This window comes from Pseudorca crassidens, chromosome 11 (genome assembly GCF_039906515.1).
Source record: "Pseudorca crassidens isolate mPseCra1 chromosome 11, mPseCra1.hap1, whole genome shotgun sequence".
Lineage (NCBI taxonomy): Eukaryota > Metazoa > Chordata > Mammalia > Artiodactyla > Delphinidae > Pseudorca > Pseudorca crassidens.
In genome coordinates this window covers 45,046,590-45,059,394 of record NC_090306.1, presented here as the reverse complement: position 1 = coordinate 45,059,394, position 12,805 = coordinate 45,046,590, and the positions used below count along the sequence as shown (strand labels likewise).

General features: G+C 41.7%; 1 protein-coding gene across 9 annotated transcripts in view; it reads right to left on the bottom strand.

The window, feature by feature from the left end:
• Positions 1–12,805, bottom strand: part of SCN8A (sodium voltage-gated channel alpha subunit 8) — a 177,812-nt gene that overhangs the window by 56,010 nt on the left and 108,997 nt on the right. For 7 of the 9 annotated variants that reach the window (XM_067696586.1, XM_067696584.1, XM_067696587.1 and 4 more), the window contains exon 12: positions 3,787–4,182. In XM_067696586.1, the coding sequence (XP_067552687.1) occupies positions 3,787–4,182 (396 nt within the window). The remainder of the gene's footprint in view (positions 1–3,786; positions 4,183–12,805) is intronic. The other 2 variants (XM_067696589.1, XM_067696588.1) reach the window with 1 other exon arrangement.

Below are 12,805 nucleotides of genomic sequence, written 5' to 3'. Positions count from 1 at the left end.
ACCAAGGATGGGCCAAGTAATATGCTTCACATTTTATAAATGTTATTACATTTAATCTTCAAATAGCCCTATAACAACGGTCCTTTTTATCTCGTTTTTACAGATAAGGAAATGGGCTTAGAGATGCTCATTTTTCAGGATCATTTGAGTAAATAAAGAACCCGGGCTTTGTAGTTAGCATAGCATAATGGTTAGTGGTTAACACTGTGGAGTTTGATTGTCTGGATTCAAATCCTAACTCTACTGCTTACTGTGCAATCTTGGACAAGTTGCTTTATTTCTCTAAGCCTTGGTCTCCTCCTCGTAAAATGCACACACTAGTAGTATCTAACTCAGAGGGCAGGAGCTGTGAGCATGAAATGAGATAATGCTTTGCATTTACAACATGATTTCTGAGTTATGTGTGTTTTTGGATGGTCAGTGGCACCTGCTTCCTTTACGAGTGAAGAGCAATGATTTTCCAGCTCAGAGACGAAGACATGGGGAAAGTCCCCTTATCCTCTGCTTCAGCAAAACGCAAAAGTTCTCAAACTATCAAAAAATTATCGCCACTCAATCACAACTGAATAATTAATGAAGATGTGAAATAGTTTTTGATGAGATTCTAATGAGGTGATGTCTGGATGTCTTTTTTTCATAGGGAATATCATATTTCTTAATTTGAGCCTAAAGAAAAAAAAATACAGACGTGGCTTAGCCCAAGCATTAATGTTGTGTGAGATCAGCTTATGGACCATCAACGGCTCCTACACCAGTCCATAAAGCATGAGTATGTAACTGGAAGCACTCTGATGGTTCAGGCGAGGACAAGTTCATCTGTAGCTGCAGACGCATCCAAAACGTTTTGACAGTGAGAATCGCTATCTTCTCACCCAAAGAGGTATAATAATTGCTCACTTGGCCCAGGCTGCATATAACATTATGAATATATTAATTCCTTCTAAGAGAAATGACTTTTCCTACTTCCCAAATAAGCAGTCAGGAAGTTCTCTTGGCGTCAGGAAGACCTTGGTTCCATTTCCACAAGTCACTAAGTCTCTAAGTCTATCTGTTGATTGGATAAAACCACCTACTGAATGGGGAAGTTATAAGAATTAAATGAGATCATACATATAAAGGTGCTTAGCATAGTGTCATCAGAACTCAGTCTATGGCAGCTATAAGTATTAGGCCCATTGGAGAAAACTAGAAAGAACAGAAAAGTGTTAAGGAAGGGAAAAAAAGTCACTCATAATTTCCCCTTCCAAAGGCAGCTACTGTTAACTTTTAGTCAGTCATCTTTTTTCTATATGCAGTTTGTCTTTATATAGATGATATCATACCACACAAACTATATGCATTCTGTTATTGTTTTGTTTTGTCTTTTTGGCCTATTAATGTAACTTAGATATTTCCCCACACCATCAACAAGTAGGAGGTGCTTCTTTATGGCTTCTAACAAAATAATTTTTCCTCGTTATGAAGCCCTTGGGAATGATACAGTCCTACCTACCTCATCTTCCTGCCACTTTGGGATCTGACCTCTTGGCCTTGGGAATCCTCAGGTCGGTCACCATCATCACCTGGGGCCACTGCAAAGCATCTCCTAAGTGCTTACAGGGTGTTGAGTGTGCAGGACCCCCCAAACCCCAAAGGCAGCCGTTCTGTCAGCCACAACGTAAGGCAGCACAGACAGCCTTACATTCCACAGCCATCTGCTCAACTGCCTCTCAAATTTATCTCCCACACAATATAACAGAAGCTGCTAAAAAAACAAAAACAAAACCCGCAAACCCGCTCAGCTGCCTTTAAGCTGAAGTTCAAGCTCCTTCTTCCTGGATACCTTTTCTAATACCTTCTCTTCAAAGAAAAAGCAAGATATATTATTTCGCTTAAATATTTTTTAAAACTGCTAGGATATCAGAATTTACTTTCGTTTTCAACATCTGAATTATGCCCACTGTACTGTCCATGCTGATCCACCCCTCATTCTCCATTGATATCATCTCTTGTTTTATTAGAGAACATAATTATCTATCTAATTACAGAGCCAAAAAATTTACATCTAGACATAGAACCAGTGAAGATCAAAAAAATTATATTTCAAGTAAAGACAGTCACTCATAACATTTATTCTGGCCAACTACCTAGCTTGCAGGGGGCGCTGGAGACACCGTTTGTTATCATTATTGTTCCTATTACGCTTGATCTGAAACAAACAGTTCTCCAGAAGAGCAGTGGCCACGTGACGAGGCGGAGAAGACATGAAAATTAACTGAGAAGCAGAAGACTGAGGTTTCTGAAAAGTCTGTCAATGATGAGCTGTGTAACCCCAAGGAGTACAAACTCACTGAGCCTGTTTCCCCATCTCAAAAACAGGGATAATCAGCTCCATTTTGTCAGCCTTATGGAATTTTTATTCGAAACAAATAAAGCATGCAAAAGTAATGTGTACCTTGTGAAGAGCTATACAAACATAAGGGGGAAAACATTTTGCTTTTAAATAAAAAGTCAGGAAGAGGAAGGACAACGTCAAATATCCTAACTGTCTTTTGAATTTAGGACAGTCAACAACTGTCCTAAAGTGCTAAAAACAGATCATTCTGAATAATTCCATCCTTGATTGTCCAATTTCCCTCCACACATGCAACATGCTAATGAAAGGGCTGGCTATCTTCATGCTGTGTTAGAGGAAACTGAAGTGTAGCAACAAAACAGACCGACATGCTATCTCAAGAAGCTGAGACCGGCTAAGGAGGGACTGAGGAAAGTTAAGGAACTAGAGGTAGAAAGGATTAGGATCACTAAGGTTATAAGAATTTAAAACTAGAAAAAATGGTATAAACAGCTTAGAATCTAAAGAAATGTTAAGGGATGGCTTTTCCCAAAGAGGCGAGCCATTATCCTAGTCCTTAGACAAGCGATTTTGTGAAGCTATGATATACAGCTCCTCCAGAGCTTGACATTTGATTACATTTAAAATTCATCTTTCACTTCCCTTTTCCTTCCTCCCCCATATACCATGTGTTCTTGCCCTGACCACCTACCTTCCCCTCCTTCGATTTATTTCCATCTCAATCCCTTTTAAATGTCTAGGTCCAGTTCCCCACTGGTTTCCTTAACCTCTCCTTGCCTGGCTCTCCCAGTGCCTACTTCCTACCCTCAGCATCACCCATGCACATTCCTCTTTGGAAAAAGAGGAAAAATCACATCTCACTCTTGTAGAGGAGACTAAGAAAAGTATTCAAAGCTATGTTACTTTTTTTTTTTTTTAAATAGGAAGACAAGAGCTTTAAATTCCAAGTTGTTTCCTACGAGGAGGGAGGACGTAGCGGGAGAGAAGCAATGATAGTTCCAAACCCGCTCAGACTTGGTCACTGGTGACGGCAGAGGCCCTTCTCATTCCATCCGGGCAGGATCCTCTGGCCAGAGGCATTCAGTCAAAGCAGGTGTGGGAAGGAAAAGAGATAAGCAGGCAGAGACGTGCAGAGATGGAGAGAGAGAAAAAGGGATAAAATAAAGGAAAGAGTTGATGGGGAAAGGGCCAGAGTCAGAAACAAGAAAGGAAGATGGGGGAAAATGGAGCAAGGAAAAAAGGGAAAACAGGGCGAGTAAAAGAGGAGGGCTGAAGAGAGAAATAGGAACAAACCAGGAGGGAGAAAACAGAAGTGGTGGGGGGCAGGGACACGAGTTGGGATGGAGCGCGGAAGAGAGACCGGGTGGAAGGGACAGAGCAGGGAGAGAAGAGAGGAAGGGAGTGGGAGAGAAGGCCATGCCTAGCCTCGGTCTACTTTTTTACTTCCTTACACTGTCATCAGTAGCTGCCTTATCTATTTTCACCTCTGGCAGGAGACGCCCGCTGATGTGGGAGCCGGGGCCGCCGATGAGGGACACCACACCGTTGCAGTCCACCGTGCTGTTGCGCTTGACGCTGCGCCGCAGGCTGGGGAATATGCGCGAGGAGCGGCTGCCCTGGCTGTAGCCGCTGTAGCCGCTGTAGCTGCTGCGGCGCTCGCGGGCTCGGATGGGGATGAAGAGCGAGTCCCGGCGGCCCTCGCTCTCCTCCACCGTGCTGTGCTCGTCGTCCGCAAACTCGTTCTCGGAGCCCGGGTCCCGGAACCGCCCAGGCCCCCTGAAGCTGAAGATGCTGCTTTTGCTGTTGTGGCGGGACAGGAATGGGGAGCCCGGAATGCTGAGCAGTGACTGTAGGGGCAGGAAGAGAGAGAGACAGAGAGAGAGGCATGAGACAGGAAGGGGACCCCGCAGAGGCTGAACAAAGGCTGTCAGCTTCCCCAGTCTGGCCCCATCCTTGCATTCCTGTTCATCAGAACACAGGTGTTTCCAGAAAGCACTTCGGGATGTCGAATTTCTACTGCTTTTCAACACCCATCATTACTCACTTCTCCTTGCCCCATAACCTTGCGATACACCTGTCTTTGACCTGTTAACCGTTCACAAGTTCTATTCACTGTTCACCCATGCATTGAAAGGATGCTTTTATCTCATGCTCTGTGTATTGAATCACCAGGAAATACATTCAGTGTCTATTTCTCATTACTACGAGCTCACCTGGAGTGTGCCTTTAATCTACCAAGTTAGATTCTATGCCACACTGGGCAAAAGGAGAGAATTTAAAAGTGCCCAGTCACTTGCCACTCTCTCAATGGGTACCACATGCCCTAGAGGCTAAGAACTATGCCAATAGTTTTTTAGTTCAGTTGAAAATGGTATGTCCCCTCCTCCTCCATTTTAAAGTCAACGTTTTTTTCATGAGAAGTTTAAGTATTTGTAAATTATATAATTCCCAGCATTGACATTTTAAAGTCAAACTTGTATTTATCACTTAGAAATTTTTCATCTTTTTCTCCTTCAGCTCATACTTCCATTCCACCTGCCCTAGAGAATTTTATGCTAATGTATATTTTTATGCTTTAATGCATTTTACTGATCACCTTTCAATACTTTTCGGCAACAAAAAATTACAAATAAACTGTACTTAAAATTAAAAGAAAATTTTCCTGTGACCATGAGTCTCCAAGAAATTTAAAAAATTCTCCTGGATTGTGTTTTTATTACAATTCTCATTAATATGATTGATCACAAATATATTCTACATTTTATAAGTAATGACTAAGCTTAAAAAGAAAATTTTATTAAAATATATCTCAATGAGATGAATTTTTTTTTCCAATTGGTGTTTTGGTGTTTAAATATTTGTAGATAGTATTATTTATTATTAGAATCAAACATGGCTCAACAGAAACCCCTCTCTCCCTTCTAATATTATTTAGATTTTAAGTGCTGAGAAACCTTATTCATGTAAATGGTACCTTGGAACAGAAGAATATTGTTATAAACAGTAATGTCACTCAATTCTTTGAACTCCTTCTAAGTTATATGCCAAAACTGCATAGTAAGCTATCAGCAAAATTTATCTTAATGCTCTATCAGCTGACAATTAAATCAAGTCCTCTTTCAATTGTGTTGAAAGCAAAGAACTGAAAACCACCCAACTTGCCAAAGGACTTGTACCCAGTTGATAGAAGTATTCCATTTCCTGATTCCTGAGGATATCAAAAAGGCCTTATTTATTATTAACTAATAATTATATCGGTGCCTCTTACAGGGGTTATTCTTTTACTTTAAAGGAACCATATTTAACCCAACAGAAAAGGTTGGAATAACCAAAATATTGTCGATTTCTATACATCACTGCCAACATTAATTTTTTAATAAAATGATGTTCTCACATGCTTTAAAGATATTTTCATCAAAACCTTAAAGCCACAGACTTAGCTCACTTAATTTACAAAAATGCCCACCATATGATCTAATTAGCAAAGCCAGTCCCCAATGTCAAAGCAATTGGCCAAATCAGACTTATTTTCATTGGAAAAAGTATGACTTCATTTTAAATTTTTAATAAATGTATTAATATGTATCCCAGGGACATCCATCTTGCTCCTGAACTTAAAACATCCCATTGCCCCTGATTATAACTCTATATTTCACTCTTATTACAAGTATATAAGAGATAGGTAAATTCAGAAAGCCTTACAATGGGTTTGTTTCCTAGATTAAAGAAAACTTTTTAGACCCTAATATTTTCAACTGTCCCTTTGTTTCGCACCTCCAAAGATTTTTATATCTTAGGGCAATGCACCACTTAGGATTTGGGATGAGAGAGAGGTATGCCTTCCTTTTGTAAAGTGGGAGAAGGCTGACTGTGAAAAGAAAAGTGGAAAAGAACTGGTGTGACTTTGGACCACAGGCCTCACCCTAGGCGTAGGAAAATGTAACTTAAAGATCTGGAAATCAGGTTCCTTAAAACTGTGCTTAGAAAGTCTTCAAGTACCCTGAGGGGATGCAATCCCAGTTTGAGGACCTCTGCTCTAAGAGAACAAAACCTGACAGACAACTGACCTCAGACAATCCTCCTTGCTACCCTGAGATACTCAGTTGGCCCAATTATGGCTTTGAAGGAATTTCAAAGTAACTTTTAGCTATATAAGATTTTTGCCTTAGAGTTTAGGCCTTACCCTTCTGGTAAAATGATTCCACTGTGAAAGTTCTTTGTGGGCTAGGACTCTGCCAATATAGTATACATATTAAAAGTGCTAAATAAACATTTTAAAATAATACTTTTGATGATAACCCTGGAATGGCTGTAGGGCTCCTCTTTAATATTTCTGCCCATATCTTTTTTTTACCTAGAACTCCACTTCTAGTTCTAGACTCAAAATGATCCCAGTTCCATTCTCTTCCTGTAATGTACAAAGCCCCCATGCCCAGGTGGGTACATTTTTTTGGGATATTTCTAGTTTTATCACACTTCATTCTCTAACCTGTATTTCCCTTGTTATGTAGTCTCTTCTTGCGGTGGCTTGAAGCAACTCACAAATCTCTGAGATAATAAATGAATTTGATTACTGGAAACTGCATCAAGAAAACCACTTCCCACAGATCATTTTACACAAATGTTACTGTTAAATACATACTATATGCTGTATGTAGACCTCTAAAAAAATAGGATTCAGGTATGCAGCATCTCTGACCCGTTTCCTGATCACTCTGACTTGTTCTGCTCTTCTGCCTCATCCCTGCACCCGAGAGGAGGAGCTGCATGGGTTAGATTCTAGAATGTTCACTGGGTCTCATTTATGAGTGGAGGGTGTCACTGTGTATTAAAAGGGCACATACATGGCCATGTTCCTTCTCCATGCTGTTGAGCTGGTAGAGGGGTCAGCGCCTCCTCCAGCTTTTTGCTTGCTATTCCTCATTTCACATATATGTTTGGGCACCCTCACTGATTCATTCCCCTGAACCATTCACAGATCGATGCTAGTATATAATCTGCTACTGGCTTGCAATGAGACAGTAAAAACCTGAGAGAAGCATTTAGAAATTTTAATAGCAAGTAGGCATTTTTACAACATCCAAGAATGTGATGATTTTTCTAGAAGTTTATTGCAATTATATTTTACAAGAGTATCATTCATGAAGAAATGGGAAAGACAAAAACTGGTCCTTCGCTACAGATAGTTTGAGAAACACTTCTCTAAACAATGTGGCTGGCCAGAAGATTTGTTAAGTGTTAGAACGCACCTGTGAGTTTTGGTTTCTTTCTTTCTTTTTTTTTTTTTTAATATTTATTTATTTAGGCTGTGCCGGGTCTTAGTTGCAGCATGCGGGATCTGGTTCCCTGATCAGGGATCGAACCCAGGGCCCCTGCCTTGGGAGCATGGAGTCTCACCCACTGGACCACCAGGGAAGTCCCACCTACGATTTTGTTTTAATCAGGTATGGTAAGGTGACAGACACAGAGATAACTGTCTTTGAAAGAAGAGTTTATTACTTCCAGTTCCCAAAATAAGGGGGCATGGCATGCCGCACCACGTCATGCCGGGCCACACAGGGCCTCACGGGGGGTGGGGGTGGGTACGAGGGTCAGTCAGGAGGCAGGAGGAGGAGTGAGGGGAAAAGCCTGGCCCAGGGCCTTTGCTGTGGAAGGGATGGGTGAGGCAGAGCAGGCACCTTTGAACAAGTTTAAAATTGGATAGTTTGAATAATTTCAAACAGGTTCTGGGCTATAGGAATGGTCCTGGCTCTGGAGTGATTTAGGGCACGGGAGATATTGGCTGGGTGTGTGAATTAGATACCAGGAGGTTGGGGATAAGGGTTTTGGACTGGTTGATCTGCACATGAAAGGCACACTTCCTGGCAAGTTGTTCGCTCTCTCTAGGAATTAAACTAGCGCCAAGAGGGGCAGCTCCTCCCAGCCAGCAAGGCTCCTAACGCGTCAAAGCCCCATAAAATACAGAAAATAAAAAACTGCCTCCCTTCTCACCGCAAGCTTCCCTGGACTGAATCTGTGATTTTCACAAGGCCGACGTTGGGTGCTGACCCTACCTACTATATTAGGTCCCCATATTAGGAAAGAGGTTTGATTTTTATTTGATAAATGATCATTAAATACCTGTTGTGTGCTAAGTGATGTGGAGATAGTGGTGAACAAGACATATAACATGGTCCCTGCCCTCTCGAAACCTGCAGCCTAGTAGGAAATATTATGTACTACATGGGGAAATACTATATACTATATTAGATCTCATATAGTATATAATACCTGACTATTCTTAACTGATAGGAAAGTGAGAGGAAGTGATAGAAAGATAATGGCCAATTCAGTGACCCAGGAACACTTAGGAATCAGGATCCTGAGACAATACACACTAAAAGGAAACAGTTTATCTATTATCCTTTAATTCTTTGTTCCATTCTTGGCAAAAGAGTTGACTGCAATAAATGTGGAAGGGGAAAAGATGAACTTGTCCCATTTCTCCTTGTACCCCTTGTATCTAATCCTGATCTAGCCAATTCCCTAAGGAGACATACCCTGAGGGTAGCCCCTGACCCCCCAGTCTCAATTTTCCTGGACTGGAGGGTTTTAGTTATGACTCAGGACCCGTGGCCCTATTAACTCCTGGGATCCAGGCTAGTTTATGAGATAGGTCCTGTTTTCAAAATCTTTCCTGTCAACAAACCAGGAGCTTCTGGTCCTTTTCAGGCAGTCACCTCACAGCTAACTAAAAATACTCCCTTAGATCTAGGTGTTTGCTTGGGAGAATAGCTCTGGGGTGTTGGTTAGAGGGAGGAGCCCTCACACTACACAGAAAAATTAATTGGGAATTTCAGGGCATCCGTGTCAGCTGTTTACTGGGATAAGGCTTAACAATGACTGGGATGTTTAGAATGTAATAAATTGATGATTTAAATGTCCTACTTCCATGCCATATTTCACCTTTTCTTCACTTTTTCTTTCCAACACAGCAGTTGGTTCTTAAAATGTGGTCTGGGAACTCCTGGGGTCCTTGTGACCCTTTTATGGGGCGGGGGGGGGGTCACAAGATTAAAACTACTTCATAATAATACTAAGATGATGTCTGCCTTTATCACTCTCATTTTCTCACAGGCATACAGTAGACTCTGTGAGCCTGACAGTTTCACAGAATTTAAAGACTTTTCTTATGAGCTTGATAGAGATAATAATATACGTGATTTTTTAATATTGTGTGTCAGTACTTCGAAGATCTGCATAACTCAGTGAACCAGTATTTCCCAAATGGTCAATGTAAGATGCTACAAGTCATTCATGAGTTAAAGACCTATAGTGCAAAATACAGCAAAGGATTTTAATGTAACAGTACCAAGTTACTGATACAGTTTCAGCTTCCACATTGCAACTAACCATTTAAAAATCTACCATTATCCAGTTTTGGAAAAGCATCAAAGAAGAATATTCACAATTATCTAAAAAGGCTGTTAAAATATTTCCCCCTTTTCCAACTACATCTGTATGAAACTAGATTTTCTTTAAATACTTCAACCAAAGAAACATACATCGCAACAGACTGAATACAGGTATATTCCAGCTATCTTCTATTAATCACAGATTAAAGAGATTCGCAAAGATGTAAACGGTACCACTTTTTACACTAATTTTTTTTTTGATCTGGAAAACAGTTTATTTTTTCAAAAATATGTATGATCTGTGTTAAACATATAATGGGTTTATCATTATTATTTTAAATAAATCAGTAAACAAACATTTTTAAATTTCTTAATTATAATTTCTAACACAATAAATTGAAAGCACATTTAAAAAAAGCTCTTTGGGGTCCTCAATAATTCTTAAAGATATAAAGACCAAAAAGTTTGAGAATTGCTGCAACAGAATAATTAAAATACTTTGCAAAAATGAACTCAACCTAATACTTGTTTTCACCTAAACCCTAAAAACACAGCAGTAATTTTACAGAGAAACAGGTAGGAGACAGGTTGGGCAGATGTCTCGAGAGGATCTCAGCAGATCTGAAATACAGGAAACTGACATTCACTTGAACTGTGCGGTGGGAAAACTGAAGCCAGTCGCCACAGACGACCAGGTACGTGTGGAGGTGAGTGAGGAGGGGGTGACTAGAGACTGCAGTACAAGGCTTATAGTCAGGAGCCCCCGGTTCAAATCTTGCCTGCAACACCTACTAGCTATATAACCTTAAATAAATTAGTAAATCTCCCTAGGGCTCAGTTTCCGCAACCATTCCTCCGGATAAAATCAGAGAAACTGCAGGAGAGTCCTGGGACAAAGAGTATTACTACTGTGTGGGGCTTCTAAGCAAGTCTTGGCAGTCAGCCACGGACTCTAGGAATGCACAGTTTTTCTCAAATGGGGAGATTAGAGGAAGTGAACATTTTCATGCAAAGCAGGACATCTCAGAAGCCCAGCTTTATTTCTGAGCTAGGGAGCAATCAGTGCAACTCTGTGCTGAAGCCTATGGATTAATCAGAGCCCATTCAATAGCAAAGTGTTAATGGTACTGAGGTATTCATTAACCAGCTCAGGATGGCTCTCAAGACAAGGGCTGGATTACAACAAAGCTACAATCACAGTTTTCCCCCAGGAGAGACTGAACTAGGAGAAAGGTGAGGTGAAGGTGAGACAGAGATGGTTCCAGGCCATAAAGGGGTCCCAGAAGGGGTTAAATCAGATTTATAAAAGTTCTTCATTCATTTTTCCAACAAATACCTGAATGGGCATAGAAGCAGACCTTGACTTTAGGATTTTATCTGAGAGAGGAGAGGATATGAACATTAGTAAATATAAAACCACATACAGTAAAAAGCAACATGCAAAGAGGTACGTATAAACATAACGGAAAGATGAAATGATAATTTCCAATTGGGGGTGGGATGGAGGAGGGTCAGGGAAGGTTTCTTGAGAAAAGGATGTGAAGAATAAATACAATGTGGACAATTCAGAAATGTAAAAAACAGGGCATCTTAGAGAGGCTGTTTCTGGAGCAAAACAGAGGGTAGAAAAGCATCGTGTATGAGAAGCATCTAGTAGTTCACTGTGGTTTAAGTATAGGGTGCTTGAAGGGGCACAGGGGCTGGAGACTGAAGAGGGAGTCTGCATCGGGGAGGGGGAGTGCTATGAATTCCACCCCAAAGGGGAGTTCCCTCTCCCATTCTTCTTAGTAACTACTCTAAACTGTCACTATTGTCTTCAAGCTCCCGACTCAACCTCTCAAACTCTTCGATAAGATTTTTAATTTCCTACATTATTGAAAACTAGAGACTGACAGGTGCCATCTCTCTCCACTTCCTACTCCCCATCTACAAACTTGCCCACACACACCCAGCTCTCTTGTGCTGGCGTCTTTGGGGGGGACAAGGTACCCCCTTTCCTGTTAGAGGCTACACCTATTTTCACATCTCCCAAGACTGTGTTCTACTTTCTTTTCTGTTCTACTCCATTTTTACTTCCAACCCTCCTTCTTCTGGGTTTCCTCTCCAACAGATTATAAAAATGCTTATTTTGGGGCTTCCCTGGTGGCGCAGTGGTTGAGAGTCCGCCTGCCGATGCAGGGGACGCGGATTCTTGCCCCGGGCCGGGAAGATCCCACATGCCACGGAGCGGCTGGGCCCGTGAGCCATGGCCGCTGAGCCTGCGCATCCGGAGCCTGTGCTCTGCAACGGGAGAGGCCACAACAGTGAGAGGCCCGTGTACCGCAAAATAAAAAAAAAAAAAGCTTATTTTCACCCACATTCTTTTTTTTTCTTTTAAGATGTTAGGGGTAGGAGTTGTTTATTAATTAATTAATTTATTTTTGCTGTGTTCGGTCTTCGTTTCTGTGCGAGGGCTTTCTCTAGTTGTGGCAAGCGGGGGCCACTCTTCATCGCGGTGCACAGGCCTTTCACTATTGCGGCCTCTCTTGTTGCGGAGCACAGGCTCCAGACGTGTAGGCTCAGTAGTTGAGGCTCACGGGCCTAGTTGCTCCGCGGCATGTGGGATCCTCCCAGACCAGGGCTCGAACCCGTGTCCCCTGCATTGGCAGGCAGATTCTCAACCACTGCACCACCAGGGAAGCCCCCACCCACATTCTTTAAAGAAGTTTGAATGAGAAGTCTTTACTTCCCACTCAACATGGCATCCACCCTTACCCTGGACTGAAATGTAACTTTCAAGTTCTCAATGACTTCTATTGCCGAATCCAACGGATATTTCCAGTTCTGATCTCATCAAGCATCTCTGTTAAGTTTCAATCCATTGATCACTCCACTGCCTTCTCCCACCCTTGTGCTCTCCAGCCCTCACTGCACTGTCGGTTCTCTTAGCACCTCTAACGACCGTTCACTTGTCTTCCTCCATGAGTTCCATCTCTGATGGCCGTGAACATCAGTGGCTCACTGTTCTTCCACCTGACACACCTCTCCAAGTCATCTCATCCAGTCTCATGGTTTCAATCCCCACCTGTCAGCTCAG